Raw genomic sequence first — 18,834 nt, forward strand, 5'->3', positions numbered from 1 at the left:
AGGGTCAGGGCCCCCAGACCCACCTGACTCTCTCCAACTATGAGAAACACCGCTAGATGCCTGGAAATATTGGTGAGAGGCTATTTTAGGAGAAAATGCTAATAATTTCCCAGATTAATGCTTACAATTGTCTTTTTTATAAATCCCTTGCCCCCACCCAGGACCCCACACTCAGAGGAGCCCCACGTTTGGTATAATGCTCTGCTGCCACCATCTTGAAATTCTTATAAATTTGAGCAAGGGGCCCCATATTTTTATTTTTCACTAGGTCCTGCAAATTATGTAGCCCATCCTGCCAATGAGTACATGATACATACTTCCCAACGTTTCCTGATTTTACAGTTTTTGTTGCTGTTGTTGTTTTGTTTTGTTTTTTGTTTTTGTTTTTGAGACCAAGTCTCGCTCTGTCACCAACCTAGAGTGCAGTGGCCTGATCTCGGCTCACTGCAAGCTCCGCCTCCGGGGTTCACGCTATTCTCCTGCCTCAGCCACCTGAGTAGCTGGGACTACAGGCGCCCGCCACCACTAATTTTTTGTATTTTAGTATAGACGGGGTTTCACCATGTTGGCCAGGTTGGTCTTGATCTCCTGACCTCGTGATTCGCCCACCTCAGCCTCCCAAAGTGCTGGGGCTACAGGCGTGAGCCACCACGCGCCTGGCCCATTGGATAGTTTTAACACTGAAATTCCTGAGTCTGGAAAAGCCCTCGGTCCCGGGGAAACCAGGAGAGTTGTCACCCTTCTTCTGGTCCTCAAACTGCAAACCAATGTGCCATGCATTACTTTGACCTAATGACTTACAAAAAGAAAAGCTTATTATGACACATAAGCCTCCCCGGCATACTCTATCTGTGACCCCTACAAATAAATATTTCTAAACACAACTCTGCTAACTACAGTTCAAGGTTTTATCAACTCAAACTTTTAAGCAAAAAACCTATTTCAAAAAGCAGTAGGAAAAGGTGGCAGAGTCTAGGTCAGTGAAAGAGTTCCAGCAAGCCTATGAGCCACTGGGGATTCAGTCATTATTTATCTAAATTTCTGATTAGAAATGAGGTTGGTAAATTAGTTACCACCCAGTTTCATCTTCTATAAACTTTCGATTCACATTATTGAGCCATATTTCTATTGGGCTGTTTGTTTTTTTCTATTGGTTTATAAGAGTTTGTTGTATATTCTACACCATCATACCTGGCTAATTTTTGTATATTTTTGTAGAGACAAGGTCTCACTATGTTACCCAGGCTGGTCTCAAACTACTGGGCTCAAGCAATGCTCCCGTCTCAGCCTCCCAAAGTGCCAGGATTATGGGCATAAGCCATCGTGCCCAGCGGGAATTCTGTATTTTTGATGGTCTAGTCAAATCTGTGAGGGTGTTGGGAGGAAAATGTAATTTAAATATATATATATATATATTTTTTTTTTAAGGTATATTTTTTATTTTTTAAAGGTATATACACATATACATATATATATATGTAAAAACCTCAGTGGACTTTGTAAATAAAGTGGAAACCAGAATTCTGCAAACATTTAGAATGTTGAAGGCCAGGTACATGAGCCAAGAAATTGTTTGCCTACAGATTTTTCTTTCTTTCCTTGTCTACCAGGAGGGTTACATAAGCCTATCTTCAGTACCACCCAAAACCCCCAGTAAAAGGAACATAGACAAATAATGAAAAGCCAAAGGCTCCAGTGGAAGTTCCATTGTCTTTATTTTTCTTATACAGAATCAGAGAAGTAAAAACCAGTACCAAACTCCAGGTAAAATGGTTTGATCTGATCGATTTGGCTGCATACTTTTGGTATGCATAACATTCTAAACTTAAAATAGAAATCTTTATATTACAAAACATAGAAGTAAAATTTTAAAAAGTTAAAGTACTAGCACATATATGTGTTAGGAAAATGGTCTCTGTCAATTGCCCATTCTCCCAATTAAATTAACCTACATGATTTCCTTTTTCTAACAGCTTATTTTTTTCATAAAAGTTGTACTTTGAGAAGTTACTTTCTAATTACATCATGAGAACACATCTTGTAATTAGCAACACTTCTGTCATTCTAGATCACTTCTTCTTCAAAGACCTTTTCAACCAAGTTGGCATAAGCCAGCACAACCAAATTTTCACTGTTTTACCTGCTTCCTGTATATGGTGTAATCAGTGAAAGAAATGGCATTTCACATCCTAAATAATATGGTGAAACACTGTCTAAAAATTACTTAGATTTAACAAAATTGCAATTAGGTTTTGACAATATATTTACTTCAAAACAAAATATCAGGAAATATCAGGAAAAAATATCTTGAAAGAAAGATCTCTGAAATTATTTTTCATTTGATATGCCTTTTCAGTGACAAAATTTGGGGGTGAAATGATGATGTTTAGTGATTGATTTAGTACTAAAAAGACTAGTACTAAAAAGACTAAAGACAGTTGTCTTATAATAAGAAATATAGTATAAATAGCACCTTATCAAGAATTCTGCAGGAGTTTTAACACTTACAATAATAGGAAATAGCCATTAAAAAGTTGCTCTAACTTTAGACTTCTAACTTTAGTGTTCTTTAACAAAGGCCATATTTTGTGGCCTTAAAAACAAAAATATTATATCTGGCTTTATCTATTAGTAAACACAAAGGGTCCATATTTCATTCTGAAAAAAATATTTATTATATTCATTCATAAATGTTCTAAGTAATTTAACTAAAAAAAACTTCTAGTATTTTCTAATGCCATAAGCGTACTAGAAAATTACTTCTAAAAATTGGTAATATAAATCATCAATGATTTAACTACTTAAAAAAAGAGGGGTATCTGTTTCTCTTACATTTAATAACCTGAAAATGAGTCTATAAAAATATTTTTTAAAAATACAGTAACACTGCTGAGTTTTGTTAGGTCCCTTGTTTTTTAATTATTTATTTATTTATTTTAAGCAAGAATGTACAACTCTTTTTGCAATTTTTTGCTAACAAAAGACAAAAAGAAATAGTGCTCCCTTCAATTTAGTAGCAATAAAATCATCTACCTTCATCTCTTTCAGAGGGCTTAGGGAGAGTGAAAGGAATTAGAGGAACATAAACCATGGGTCCTTCAGGAAAAAGAAGTCACTTCATAGTGATGGAGGCAACAGCAGGCTACGCTCTTGTCTGCCTGCGTGCTCAGCATCAGCGTGCCTGCCCTGCCCCTCCTCCTCCCACATAAGGTGCACCAAAACCTTCTTTTCTTCTACCACAGAGTCTTCCGGTATAAAGGCGGTAACAGAAAATAGTTGCTTTGTCCTTTTGGGGCATCTCTTGCATCTCCTACTTGTTTTGCTTTTGGAGTACTATAACTCGTCTCTTTCCATTTCACAACTAGTATCCTTTCCACGATATTCCATAACTTCGCTACTTCATCTCTGACCTTTTCACTTGCCTTCTTTCCAACATGATCCAATGTACTCTGTACATATATATTCCGGTATATCAAAAGGAATCTTATTTAAGATCCCCAACAAATAAGTCCCCCATGGAAATTGAATGTGTCCTCTCAGAGACTCAAATTATTAATGTCTTTCAAAAAAGATTAAATTCATAGATTATAAATAATACTAGTTCAAAATATTAAACAGTTGAGGACTTCATTGGCAATGCAGGCAGACTGCATGCCAGTTGAACATGATGCTCTTTCAGTCCTTAAAAGCTAATAAAAAATGGTTTTGGTTACATAAGAGGTATTGAATACATATTTCATGCCTTTTTATACCAACTGTAGCAAACAGGGTTAGGATAATATACTTAGGAATCAATTTTACTGAATTCAGAAACATGTATCTCCACCTTACACCCTCAAAGGGCATTTGTTTTTTTACACGTCAGTCAGAGATCTGCTTCATCCTTCAGTTTCATAGATAGAATTGTTTTAAACACTTGAAATCTAGAAAGCAAACCTGACAAGGCTTCAGAATTCAAAAAGCAACAGCTCACTGTGTGTGGTATGCTATCAGATTGAAATCTATGTTGTCCTGATGTTTTCAGAGTTATTTCAAAAGACGAAAATACAGTTGCCACTGATTTATCAAAAACATTTGGCTACCTTTTATCATCAGCTACAAAATTACAGTGCTTTATAAAATAAACATTAAGGCCAGGCCCAGTGGCTCATGCCAGTAATCCCAGCACTTTGGGAGGCTGAGATGGGTGGGATCACCTGAGATCAGGAGTTTGAGACCAGCCTGACCATGATGGTGAAACCCCATCTCTACTAAAAATACAAAAAATTAGCTGGGCATGGTGTCGGGTGCCTGTAATCCCAGGTACTCGGGAGGCCGAGGCAGGAGAATTGCTTGAACCCAGGAAGTGGAGGTTGCAGTGAGCCGAGATCGCGCCATTGCATTCCAGCCTGGGCAACAAGAGCGAAACTCCATCTCAGAAACAAACAAACAAACAAAACCCACCATCAAATTCTAAGCTGCAATTTTTTTAAATCCCAAGTTGTAATATTTCAAAACCTTTTGTTTGAATAAAATGCTCACAATTAGTACCAAACTGGTCTCTTTCACAAGATCTATAGTGTAAGAACTGTGACTAATGCTGCTGCTGCTACTCTCCTGCTGGAGGGACTAAGATGTCTAGATGCTCTGCAGTAAAATAACAAAGGGTAAGCTACAATAGGACTGTGTGCCTTTATAAATACAGACTAATAAGAACCATCAGAGCCAGCACGGATTCAAAATTACATTGTATTCCATACAGTAGAATTTTACTATCCATACAATGATTTTTAAAGCTCAAGTTAAATAGTTTTTAAAGCATTTGGTACTACTGTCATCAATACAGTTTTTGAAACTGTAAATCAGGTCTGATTTTGTGCACATTTCCTGGACCACGCTGCCCTCAGAATTAACTGCCTGTGGTCAGCTTTTCATGGTTTAAAATCAATTGGTGTATAAATTTCAATTAACTCTCATAAAGCTTAGCCATGGGGCAGCAGAGAAGAAAGAGAAAAGTATTCTGCATAATCAATCCTGCAGACACAATTCTGTATAATCTGTCGCAAGAATGCAGGCTTGCAGAAAATGAAAATATAGTATTTATTTATGTTTAACTTAAGTTACTCTCAATCGAAACCAGGCAATGATTAAACTGGCAACATAAAAAGGAGGGAGCACGAGTCATGGAGGCAGAAAGTGGTGCACCTGCAGACTTGCTCTGCTCCATCACTTTTTCCAAGAGGCCCAGGAAATGTAAGGTCATGGCTACATCCAAGTTACAATGGTAGTGATTACAGCCAGGTTAGAAAGGGCTCACTTTTGTTCAGAGCAGACTCTACATCATTGAAGAGAGGGATCAGGTCTTCAGATTCCAAAGTTCCTAAGTCAACGTTTGTTCCTGGAAGACAGTCAAGGAAATCAGGGAAACGGGTCTGTTGGGGGTTGATGTTCATGGGTGTTTGTCCTGCGTTTTCTCCTATAACAGAATGAAAAGAAACCATTTTAATTCCTTCTTTTAGGCTCTTGAAGGAGGAACAGTTCAAGTATTAACACTCACCTTCATGTCTTCAACTACCACATTATTGACTCTTACTCATAGGAGGTACAGAGATGTAGAAGAAATAGAAAATTACTTCTGGATAGATGTGGTCCAGAATGGAAAAGGCCAAGGAGATAAGAAAGGAGCATGTGAAAGGCACTGTTGATCTGATCTATGATCTGTGCTTTCCCATGACAAAGGTGTGAAGAACTGTTTTACAAAAGAGTAGTGAGGCCCTGTCTGTAATAAACACGTTATTACAGAACTATAATCGACAGGTTTCATTGTAAACTTGTGTTTACCCATACCATCCTTCTTTATGTTCAAAGAGAATGATGTGAAGCTTATTTTAACCAGGTAAATAAAAAGTTGTCTTCATTGATGGCTTTAGGCATTATTTATAAAGGAAGTTCTGCAGACGTTCTCCCTCTTTCTGTTAATACCTACACCCTACAACTATCTACCTTTCTCACAAGCGTATGAGCCACAATACATATAAGCATGCTAAGACTTTGAGTCTTCGAGTAAAGAAATATTTTGCTGTGCAGAAGCTCTTTAGTTTTAATTAGATCCCATTTGTCAATTTTGGCTTTTGTTGCCGTTGCTTTTGGTGTTTTAGACATGAAGTCCTTGCCCATGCCTATGTCCTGAATGGTACTGCCTAGGTTTTCTTCTAGGGTTTTTATGGTTTTAGGTCTAACATTTAAGTCTCTAATCCATCTTGAATTAATTTTTGTATAAGGTGTAAGGAAGAGATCCAGTTTCAGCTTTCTATTTATGGGTAGCCAGTTCACATGTACCCTAGAACATAAAGGAAGGAAGGAAGGAAGGAAGGAAGGAAGGAAGGAAGGAAGGAAGGAAGGAAGGAAGGAAGGAAGGAAGGAAGGAAACTTTAGTGCATATCAAAATAAAAAAAAAAAAGAAATCCTCTGTTTTCTTTAAGCCACTATTTCCTAAACCCATTTAATCACCTAAACCTATTTTGGCAGTACGTGTATCCTAATAAAATTGAAGTTCTTACAGAGCACAGGTGAGAAAATGCTGTACTAGAGGAAAAGTAGGTGTCTGGGATATGACATGAAGAATATAGGTTCTTTATGTGTAATAGTACGGGACAGAATGCACTACTGACTTCTGTGTCATTAGATCGAGCTTTGTGGCTGTGTAAGCTTAGACACACTTAACTTGCTTGATTCTCAGTTTACCCATCTGGAAATTGGGATTATAAGCGCCTTCTACAAAAATTGGAGTAAAGTGCCATACAGTGTCTGCCACACATCCGTGGCTCTAGGTGTCATTGACATATACAAAGTTATATACATACAAAATATGATAAACGGTGATTGTCCTGAGAGAAAGAAAAACCTAGGTCTTCAGCCACTATTAATTATACAATATCAAAACAACAGGTTAATTAAAACAGTCCCAAACAATTTTCTGAAGAGATAACATCTACTTCAAAAATTGAGAAGCATTGATAACTAAGGCCAGCTTCCACCATAACGTCATTTTTCAAAAACGTGTTAAATTATCTTTTGTGCATTACAAGTGCAGTAGCCTTCCTGAAAAGTGTGCAGGGAAGTTTCACTATTTTAAGCAAAGTTGCAGAAAGTTCACTTCAGCAATCTGTGTTTTTCAAGGAGAAAAATTATATCCTTCCAAATGATGAAGGAACCATAATCCAATTTGGATTTTGGTGATAGCAGAACACAATGGCTTTTCTAGAAGTCACAAAATATCAATGACTCCTGGGCAATATTTTACAGTATTTTCATTGCTAAGGGCAGTAATCCGAAAAATTAAATCAAATTCAACAATATGACCTCAATACAGTGTTGCTGATATTGAAAAACAACATAAAATAAAAAACAAAATCCAAAATAACTTTATTCTACTTACTAGAGTGTAACAGATAAAAATGAGGCTCTAAAAAGTATCTGTTCTAAAAAACTATCTGATCTGAAGTGCTGGATGTCTTTTTTTCTCTTCATCTCCAGTTAGAATCATTCATTTCTACTCATTTCCCACTTTAACTTTCAAATACTCAAAATATAATTTTTAGCCAAGCAAAATCTCTGTTTTAAAGTATTCCTAGGCCGGGTATGGTGGCTCATGCCTTTAATCCCAGCACTTTGGGAGGCTGAAGTGGGAGGATCACCTGAGGTCAGGAGTTCAAGAACAGCCTTGCCAACATGGTGAAACCCTGTCTCTACTAAAACTACAAAAAACAACAACAACTAGAAAACAAAACAGTGCCAGGCGTGGTGGCACACCCCTGTAATCCCAGCTACTCAGGAGGCTGAGGCCCAAGACTCACTTGAACCCAGGAGGTGGAGGTTATAATGAGCTGAGATCACACCACTACACTCCCGCCTGGGTGACAGAATGAGACCCTGTCTCAAAAAAAAAAAAAAAAAAATTCCTCTTATCCTTTCTTCTCAGGATTAAAGGCATGAGGATACTGGCTAAGCTTCTTCATTAAGGTTAACAATCTTAAAATAGAAGCAGCTCTGCAATCTCATAGTAATCTTTTTGGTCTTTGCAGTTTATCCACTTAGAAAGTAGAAGAGACAAACATAAGGCAATTCTTTTTTTTTTTTTTCAGATGGAGTTTCGCTCTTGTTGGCCAGGCTAGAGTGCAATGGCACAATCTCAGCTCACCGCAACCTCTGCCTCCCAGGTTCAAGCAATTCTCCTGCCTCAGCCTCCCGAGTAGCTGGAATTACAGGCATGTGCCATCACGCCCAGCTAATTTTGTATTCTTAGTAGAGATGAGATTTCTCCATGCTGGTCAGGCTGATCTTGAACTCCCAACCTCAGGTGATCCACCCGCCTCAGCCTCCCAAAGTGCTGGGATTACAGGCGTGAGCCACTGTGCCCAGCCACAAGGCAATTCTTAAAAGGGTGTGATTACTGCAGAATATTCTGGAAGGATGGATGATTTCCCAGCTTTTGCTCATGTTATTCCTTTTACTGGATCTTTGCACCAAGCCCAGCTGTTGTTTCCATGTATGTTTTGCAAATGGAGTGCTCAGCTGGCTCGTTTCCCTTCAGCATGTGGCCAGCGCATGGTCCACGGCCTGACAGATCTTTCCTAGCCACATCTGAGCTCTGCCTGCCCCCACAGCTTTCACTCATCTTGTTACTATATAATTACATTTCTCCCCTTGAGAAGATTTATGTCCAGTTCCTACAAAGACTTCACAGAGGTGGCCCCACACTCAATGAGATGACTCTCACTTAACCAGGTTAACCTGGCACTCTGACATTATCAAGTCCATTGTGTGCGTGACATCAGCCTTCTTACTGGAGAAGAGCACTTTGAGCTGGGCTCTGTGATCTCATGACTCACACAGTTGTGAGGACAACTCTGCCATGAGCATATCACTCCCACTTTTTGGGTGAGAAATCTGAGGCTCACGGAGGCTATGTAACTTATCCAAAGGCGCTACTAGGAATGGAGAAGCAAGGATTCAGTTCAGGCTGCCTGTTGGCTGAAACTATGTTCTTTTCAGGACATCATTTAATTCCACATTATGGCTTCAAAATAAAACACTCCCTACTTACCCACTTGAGGTTATTTTAAAGAGACATAGAGTAGAATCCATCCTCTTCTATGGTTTTGTTTTTTTTGAATGCCAAACTTAGATTTAGATCTCCTGAACTTTTTTCCTTAACTTTGCTTTTTATCCTTACTGGCTTCCCAGTGTTTAGAAGATGATAGTAAACAATTATTAAACATAGGAAGGAGCCACTTTCTAAGGCTATTTCAAAGACAGTAAAATAAATCTCACACTCAAACAACAGAGAGAGAGAGAGAGAGAGATAAAGGGGCAGGGGGTTGTCGGCGGGGATGGGGAGGAGAACTGAAGTAATAAACTTGTGACTCCTCACAAGACAGTCTTTGCAATCTTCTCAACGCAAAGACGACAACCTACACGAAAGACACCCGGGGAGGAGCTTTAATTTACTGCATTTGTAACACACCTGGCTATGAGTTTGACTCTTGGTCTTTCCAACAATTTAGATTCACAACACAAAGAGGAGCCATGTAAGAGTGGAGTGTAAAAAACCACAGGCACTATGGCAAACAATTTGGGGGAAGCAATTTTTTATTTTCAATACAAAACAATTACTTTTCTATCATCAATGATAATGGAGGAGGAACTTGCATGAATAACTCCAAATAGTGGACACCCTGCTGTCATTCATTTTTGGTTCTAGAATATCTTCTGTGAGTTTATGACTTTCAGAATTAAGTCTAGATAAGGCTAATAAGACTAATTTCAGTTTCTGCAATTATAAGTCTCACTCCTTGAGAAAAGGAGAAAAAGGTAATCAGGAAGCCTGCTGAGGCTGGACCTGAAGGATGCACAGGCTGCGGGACAAGGTAAAAGTAACCCTGACTCTCTTCTCTTTAATTGCTGAGGGAGAATGTCGTTACCATGTTGGAACTTGGAACTGACAATTTTGAATCCTCTGAGCTGCTCAACATTCCAAATGCACACTGCCAATTGCTTTTCAAATGCAGTGAATGACATGAAAAAATTTGGGTACTGGAACTATAAACCAGTGTCACTTTCCAGGAGAAAGGGTGGCCCATATACTACAACTGAAAACTAGAACAGCATGAACACCCCACTGTGGAAGCATGGCAAAGCAGACAGTGGTGTCTTGATGCAATTGTGAGGAAGGGACTATGTGGAGCAAAGATGAATTAAAAAAAAAAAAAAAAAAAAAAGCACACAGAATTTAAAATCCTGTGCCCAGATGTAAAACTATACTTGTATAATCTATGAGGAAGGGGCTACAGTTTATTAATAGTGCCTGGGGGTTCAGTGGCTTTTCAGTTGTTATTTGATGTTGTTGTTGAGATTGAGTGTTTCTGGTTGGATTTTAAAATTGAGATGACCGTACTCGCTTTGGCAGCACATATACTAAAACTGGAATGATAAGCACGGCCCCTGCATGAGAATGACATGTAAACTGATGAAGCATTCCATTTTTTTTTTTTAACATTTTTATGAACACTGGGGACTACTGGGAGTGGGGAGGAACAAGGGGTGAAAAACAAACTATTGGGTACTATGCTCACTACCTGGGTGACGAGAGCAATCATATCCCAAACCCCAGCATCACAAAACATAACCATGTAGCAAATGTGCACATGTACCCCCAAATATAAAATAAAAGTTGAAATTATAAAAATAAAAGAAAAGAAAAATAAAATTGAGATGACCGAAGAGAACATTTAAAAAACACAAGCCCACTGTAAGTACTTGCAAGCTTTGCTCCTACCTGTATCCATCTCATCCACGTTGCTGAGGAAGTCCTCTGGAGTTGTGGGGACACTGTAGCACCCTAACCCCAGACCACTGTCAGTGCTCTGCTCCCTCGAATGATATGGCCCTCTGCAGAGCAAAAGATGAAGAAACTTCAATGTGAGCCCACTAAATAAATCTCAAAATTAAAACACAGTCACAAAAGCTTTAAACTAGTATAGTTGTGCCATTCTGCCCAGCTTTCCAGGTTGGGGAGGAAGGAAAGTTTTAATTTTGAAATACATACCCTCATGAAAATGAAAGTAATCAGGTGTGGCCATTCACAGTGAATTGACATTGATTTCCTTTTCACCTCAAAATAACCATTTAAACACTCTTCAACATACAGAGTATGACACCATTTATGTAAAACTTAAAAAAAAAAGAAAACAATGTAGAATATTGCTTATGGATACATACACTAAAGGCAGGAAGAGGTATAAAAGTCTGTGTGATGGACACACACCAGTTTCTGAATAGTGGCTACCACTGGGGACAGAAGGGAAAAGAAATGAGATTTCAGTGGTGGGGTGGATGGATTCAAATATTAATTGTAATATTTTATTTATTAAAAAATAAGGTTAAATGAAAATATGGCAAATCTGGGTAGCGGGTACATGGGTAATTCACATTATTCTTTGTACTTCTCTGTATTTCAAATACTTTAAAATCAACAACTTGAAACCTCCATTACTAATTATTTCAGCTACTGTTTGTTTTTATCTCTATCTTTAATAATGTTCATAATTGTATTTGTTTGTTTGCCAGATGTCTCTGCAAGGGCAGAAGAAAAGGCATAGGACATACAGAATTGCCTTTTTAATCTGATTTAAAAACTACTTCTGCTCATGAAGATATTTCTGGCTAAATTCTCTTTCCTTTTTGCTCCTTTGTTTTAATTGCTTTTTAAATTGTGAAATTATTTTAAACTCACATAGGAGACACAGCAAGAGTACAGAGAGTTCCCATGTACCCTTCACCAGCTTCCCCAGTGATAACATCTTACATAGCCCTAGTGCAATTACCAAAACCAGAAACCTGACATTGTAGAATACTAATTACTAAAGTATAGATCTTATTCACATTTCACCCTGAACATCATCTTTTTTTTTTTTTTTTTTTGAGACAGAGTTTCACTCTTGTTGCCCAGGCTGGAGTACAGTGGTGCAATCTCGGCTCACCGCAACCTCCGCCTCCCGGGTTCAAGCAATTCTCCTGCCTCAGCCTCCTGAGTAGCTGGGATTGCAGGCATGCACCACCACGCCCTGCTAATTTTGTATTTTCAACAGAGACAGGATTTCTCAATGTTGGTCAGACTGGTCTCGAACTCCCGACCTCAGGTGATCCGCCTGCCTCGGCCTCCCAAAGTGCTGGGATTACAGGCATAAGCCACCGCGCCTGGCCGAACATCATCGCTTAATTGTTCTGTTCTCAACTTGCCGTATGGCATGCTTTTATCCCCTGTTGGTTACATAAACCACAAGATTCTTCCCAGTATAAGTACTAGACAACACTATCATGTTTAAAAATATAAATTCATGCCCATTTTCAAATTCTTGACTAAGGGTTTACTCTATGTCCTATCACTAATTTTTTAATTTGGAAATTTTTTTAAAAGGTAGATGACTTCCCCTGCCTTTCTATTTTCTGCCAGCTCCTCCCACTTCCTCCCTTTATCTTCACCCTCAACCCTCAGGCTCTCCACCTCTTCCCAATGTAAACAAAGATCGTATTATAGTCTAGATCACATAACAAAGAGAACAAAAATAAGTGGCCCCCAAATATTAACTTACCCATTGAGGAAAGGATCTGAGCCATTATTAGTGATGGATCTCATGTCCGGGGTCATCGTGGGTGGGTTGACAGCAGCCTGAACTGGAGCAAGAGTCTCAGCTTCCATGGGGAGCTGTCGACAGAGGGCAGCTTCCTACAGAAGTAACAACAGTCAGAGTGGGAAGCAAGAGTCATTCACTCATTGTCACAAGGCATGGAGCAGAGTGTACGTCACAGCAAAACTTTTCACCAGGCCGGGCGCGGTGGCTCAAGCCTGTAATCCCAGCACTTTGGGAGGCCGAGATGGGCGGCTCACGAGGTCAGGAGATCGAGACCATCCTGGCCAACACGGTGAAACCCCATCTCTACTAAAAAAATACAAAAATCTAGCCAGGCAAGGTGGCGGGCGCCTGTAGTCCCAGCTACTCTGGAGGCTGAGGCAGGAGAATGGCCTGAATCCAGGAGGCGGAGCTTGCAGTGAGCTAAGATCCGGCCACTGCACTCCAGCCTGGGTGACAGAGCGAGACGTCGTCTCAAAAAAACAAAAACTTTTACCAAATACAAAGCACTGTGTATTTACTCCCAGCAAGTCAAAATCACCAGGCAACCATTGGTATTCTTTCTTTGAAGAAAGTCTGACAGACATAAGTCACTTCACATTCACAAAGTTAATGGGAAGCTCAGCTATTATTTGACCTAAGGGCACTTACTGTTGCAATCATCCCACCCATGCAATTATTTAAACACCCAAATCATAGAAAGTCCTCTCAAAACACTTCTCAGAGACAAGGCTATTTCTATCTCAGGTTCTCAAACCAAATCTATATCCATCAAAGCAATCAGATTCCTCTGGGCTATAAGGTACATTCTGGTCTTTGCCACTTACACGCCTGTAAAACTGTGGAATGACAGAGTCCAGGCTCTACATTAAATTGCATCTGGCAGTTTTATGTTTACAGACAGGAAAGCAAAACAATGAGTTGAAAGTTCACTTTGAAAAGTCAATCAGTGGCCAGGGGCGGTGGCTCATGTCCATAATCCCAGCACTTTGGGAGGTCGAGGTGGGCGGATCACTGGAGCCCCCAAGTTCGAGACCAGCCTGGGCAACATGGTGAAACCTTGTCTCTACAAAAAATACGAAAATTAGCTGGGCCTGGTGTTACTTGGGAGGCTGAGGTAGGAGGAGCCCTGTGCCTGGGCGGTTGAGACTAAAGTGAGCAGAGATCACGCCGTTGCACTCCAGCCTGGATGACAGAGGAAGACACTGTCTCAAAAAAAAGAAGAAAAAAAAAAGTCAATCCATTTGACTACTTCGTTGACTGAAATGCTGAAGATTGGGGAAACATGTAGATCCAATCCAAATCCCACAGACAAGTAACGTTTCACAGCATATGGATTTTGTTAGAAAAAAACAAATAATATAAACATTATTTTATAAAAGCTAGCATTACATTGCCAAGGAGAGTCCATCCAAAATGCTACAAATGTACTGACTGCAATTACTTTCTCTAGGTATGATCTCCAGGAGTCTCTCCTTTTTGACAAACATAACCAGACATCAAATTCCTTTCAAATTTGCTGCTGTTTCCAGAGAATACTTTTATGTTTACATTTGCATCCCAAACCAAGGTTAGGCCTTTCCCCATATTTATGCCTATCAGTTTCCCACTTTCCATGCTGAAGTCATTGGTCTCACTGTCCCTCAAACCGTAAAACCATGGCTACAATGGCAAACAGAACATTTAGGACTTCTAAATTACAGTATCTTTGTTAGATCTCTTCCAGCCCTAACATGCTGTGACTTTAGAGGGTAACTGCTGTCTAGACAAGTCCTAGTGAAGTCATCGGCTATAAAAATTTTCAGTTACTAGAGTTCGTTGTGCTGTTACAAACCATGAGAGACCTGATTCATTAAAAACAAAAACCAAAAAACAAAAAAAAAAACTGTATTGTAACTTATACTGGAATAAATCTTCTAGCTGGAAAGGGTCTCTGGCTCACTTCTGTTCATCTAAATTGCAAATAATCGAATACTTAACTAACAAATTTTATTCAGGAATCTGTAAAAAGCAAACCAAAAAATGGAGTTTTTTTGGAAAAAATTATTTTCATTCACCATCTAAATCTTGGAAGTGCCTTCTGAATAAACCTAGAAAAATCAAATTACTTTCTGATAGTTGTTTTTAACATGGCAGGCAGGGTGCATTAGAAACCTTATTATCCAACCAAAGTTTTCCTGAAAGCCTCAGAAGGAACAACAGGGATTGAATCTGGCATAAAAAGCCTGGACCCCACCAGTCCCCATCCCTCAAGCACACTCATATACCCTGAGCCACAGTTGGAAAAAATGTACCTCATCAATGGTAAATTTCTAGTACTTTATTAACCATAAATGCAAGAATCTTTTGACTCATAACCTCATTATCCAAAAACATGAACTTTACTAGAATATTCCATTTTTCAACCATTCTGAATAAATGTGGGAGTTTACCTCTAAACAAAGACACTTTTAATATAAAAGTTGATGAGATGGCTGCATTCCTTTCTATTTGACAAAACTTTATCAACATATGTCCTAAGAATAAAAATTGAGGCCGGGCAGTGGCTCAAGCCTGTAATCCCAGCACTTTGGGAGGCCGAAGCGGGTGGATCACGAGGTCAGGAGATCGAGACCATCCTGGCTAACAAGGTGAAATCCCGTCTCTACTAAAAATACAAAAGTTAGCCGGGCGTGGTGGCATGCACCTGTGGTCCCAGCTACTTGGGAGGCTGAGGCAGGAGAATTGCTTGAACCCGGGAGGCAGAGGTTGCATTGAGCTGAGATTGCACCACTGTACTTCAGCCTGGGTGATAGAGCGAGACTCTGTCTCAAAAAAAAAAAAAAATACAAGTTGAATCTGCAATTTCCAGGAGTTCTAAATTTAGATATAGTAAGAATCATTTCTGGAACTTCATGGGATAAAAAAATACATTATATATAACATGTATGAATTGTTATCGGTAATGATATATAAAATTATAAGAACAAATATCAAAAATTAGATAGAAAAGAAATAGTTCTAAACTTTCCTATTAATTTAAATTACTCCTAGTTATTTCTACTAAATAAAACAGAAAATAATGCTTGTGTGTGTCTAAATATATAAATAAAATATCTAAATAAAATTTAAAGGATTATTCATGACAACCAAAGCTGAAGAACCTATACTATATTGCGGGAAATGTTTCACTGTGCCATTTCACATTTGTTCCATCTATTTTAAATCAAAGAGAACAGAAGCTCTATTCTCCAGCCCTGATGTTTCCCTTACTACCCTGAAGACTTAACCACCAAGTCATCCTAAGGGCAAATGCTGCCTTCTGTCTGTAGGGGGCTCACAGTATCATTTTCTACCTTCAACTGACTAACAAATGAGAGAGAAATCAGAAAGGGTGTTGAATGTGCCCAGGATGACTGCCTCGTTTTTTTTTTTTTGAGATGGAGTCTCACCCTGTCACCCAGGCTGGAGTACAGTGGCGTGCTCTCACCTCACTGCAACCTTCGCCTGCCAGGTCAAGCAAGTCTCGTGCCTCAGCCTCCTGAGTAGCTGGGACTATAAGCATGTGCCACCACGTGGTGCCCAGCTAATTTTTATATTTTTAGTGGAGATGTGGTTTCGCCATGTTGCCCATGCTGGTCTCAAACTCCTGGCCTCAAGTGATCTGCCCGCCTTGGCCTCCCAAAGTGCTGGGATTACAGGAGTGAGCCACTGCACCCGGCCTGAATAATGGCTTTGAAATATAAATTAGGCCAGTCTGAGAAAGTTATTATTTATAATACAACACTTTGTCTAAGATTGTTCCAAAATCATTCTTCGGTCACAAGTTATTTCACATAGCAGCCGAAGTGAAGCTCACGTGGCCCCCTGCTCTAAAGCCACCTGCTTCTTGTTCCACCTGGATGGTAAATAGAGGCAGGCCTCTATTTACCTCGCTGCAGACCACCCCCTGCATAACAGCACTGGCCACTGATGTCTCTGATGTGCTCCCCTCCTTCACCCCCTTTCAGTCTCCCGGTTTCTCTGCTGCTCCTCCCACCTCTTGTACCTGCACCAACTGTTCCCTCTTCTTGCAAGATGTTCCTCGGATCTTCCTAAAGCTCATTCCCTCACTTAATGCCTGCCTCCTACGGATATTATCTCTTCAGAGATGCTCCTACCTCACCCCTGCCTAAAATAGCCTCACACCTGTCATTTTTCTGTCTCTTAATCTGCATTAATTTTCTGCAATGCAACTTAGGTCTTTATTCTCTGTCTTTCCTACTAGAATGTAAGCTCCACGAGGGAAGGGGCCTTGTTTGTCACATTCACTCCTGCATCCCAACTACCTTAACAGTGCTAGGCATACACTGGGTACTTGGAAATATAAACTAAAAACATGCAATCTCACCTCAACCACGAATATGAGTGAAATAATAGCCTGTTGTACACAACCCAACTAGCCAGGTGAAGACTCCATCCTCAAAAACGGTCCTGCTGCATTCTTTCCTGCCCCTAACATAGGATGAGCAGGAGGGCCGAGTGGTCAGGAGCTAGATGCTTGAATTGGAACCCTGGTCTATCTATCTAACAGAAAATTATTTAGCCTTCTGTTCTTCATTTGTAAAGTGCGGATGATAATAGCACCCACCCAAGAAGGTTGCTGTGATGATAAAGCAGGATAACACTACAAGGTGCTTAGATCACATAATAAATGCTGAAGGAATTATTATTATTTCATTTTCTGAATTCCAATCTCAAAAAACCAAACTAAACAATTTTAAAAGTCACACTGTCATGTGGAACTGATCCACTTTAAGTGGTGAGAGGTTTCTTCCTGGTCAACTTTCACCTTGGAGGGATTAAACCGAAGTGTGAAATTCATAATGGTCACCAAGGCTAAGAAAACAATTTTTTCAAACGAGGGGAGGTTTATAAACCATTTTTATATAACATAAAATTTGTTCTGAATATAAATGGAGAGTAGCAAGATGTTTTATTTCACTTAAACTTTATATTACAAGTTCTGTATTTCGAACTCTAAAAATTCTAGCCTTTTTTTGAATGAAAATACTTCCCTATTTCAACTCATGAACTGAAAGAGAAAAAGAAACAGTACAAAACCCGAGGTCTGAAAATAAAAGAGGTAATCTCACCAACATGTTCCCATCCAAACAGGGGAGAGTTTTGTTTTATACTAAATTTAGGTATAAAATTAAAGCCCAGACCCAGTAGGATTTGGACTGCCACGTGACATCCACTACTCTTGCATGGGTAAAAATGAAAGGCAAACATCTGACTTAGACCTAACAGCAGCAGTCAAAATGGATGAAACTAAAGCAGCTGAAGCAAAGACAAAGACAGGCACTGGATGAAGTCAGCTTTCATGGAAACAGAGGGGTGACAATTGGCCAAGTCTGGCTGAAGGCATGACTCGAGGCCTCTGCCGCTGAGCATCGGTGGTGCAGCTGGCTTCACTCAGCGCCCCATCCTTCCTCTGCTCCTTCTAGTCGAGGCAGGAAAACAAACGTAAGCTGGCTTGTCACTCATTTCCCACTGTGCTGCAATTAAATAGGTATATTCAAAGATCCCTCCAGGGTCCCCTCTGTGTCCACCCTGCCCTCCAAACAAATCTTCAGTTTCCTAGACCGAGCTCAAAACCTACTTTCCATCTCAAGAAGCAGGTCATCATTGCTTCTCTAGCTATTCCAACTGACCTCTTCCTCCAATCAACCTTCAAGTGCAAGGCTGCATCCAGGTCCCTACCCAACACTTTACCTTAACTGAAATCTTTACAAAGAGTGACCAGAGAACAATCAGGATAGAGATGCCAGGGCATCACATCCTATGAAGAAGCATGGGGCTATTTACCCACAGGGGAAGACTAGAAGGGCACACAGTGGCTCTCAAACTATTAATGAACTGTCACAGAAAAGAAGGAAGATCTCTTCTAGCCTAGATTTGAGGCAGATATGATGAAGGGCTTTCTAGTTATCAGTTCATTGCAGGAACTGCCTGCTTCTCAATTCTCCAGGCTATTAGCCACTGGAATTCTCAAGCAGTAGTTGGGGTTTAATGCTATTAGACATGTCCAGAGCTTGGCACCGAAAAGGCAGCATGGCACAGGAGAAAAACTGTCTTTGGAACCAGAAAGATTGGAGTTCAAATCCCAGTTCAGCTACTACATGTTGTGGCATCTTGAACT

The 18,834-nt window shown here is 39.8% G+C and overlaps 1 protein-coding gene and 1 pseudogene across 1 annotated transcript in view; one reads left to right on the plus strand and one right to left on the minus strand.

The window, feature by feature from the left end:
- Positions 1–1,696: 1,696 nt before the first annotated feature.
- Positions 1,697–18,834, minus strand: part of WWTR1 (WW domain containing transcription regulator 1) — a 143,850-nt gene continuing 126,712 nt past the window's right edge. The window contains exons 5-7 of the mRNA XM_023215408.2: positions 12,633–12,766; positions 10,817–10,929; positions 1,697–5,455 (exon numbers count right to left, since the gene is read on the minus strand). Coding sequence (XP_023071176.1) covers positions 5,271–5,455; positions 10,817–10,929; positions 12,633–12,766 — 432 coding nt within the window. The 3' untranslated portion in view covers positions 1,697–5,270. The remainder of the gene's footprint in view (positions 5,456–10,816; positions 10,930–12,632; positions 12,767–18,834) is intronic.
- On the plus strand, positions 10,432–10,527 carry LOC111544769 (annotated as a pseudogene).

Source organism: Piliocolobus tephrosceles, chromosome 2, assembly GCF_002776525.5.
Source record: "Piliocolobus tephrosceles isolate RC106 chromosome 2, ASM277652v3, whole genome shotgun sequence".
NCBI lineage: Eukaryota > Metazoa > Chordata > Mammalia > Primates > Cercopithecidae > Piliocolobus > Piliocolobus tephrosceles.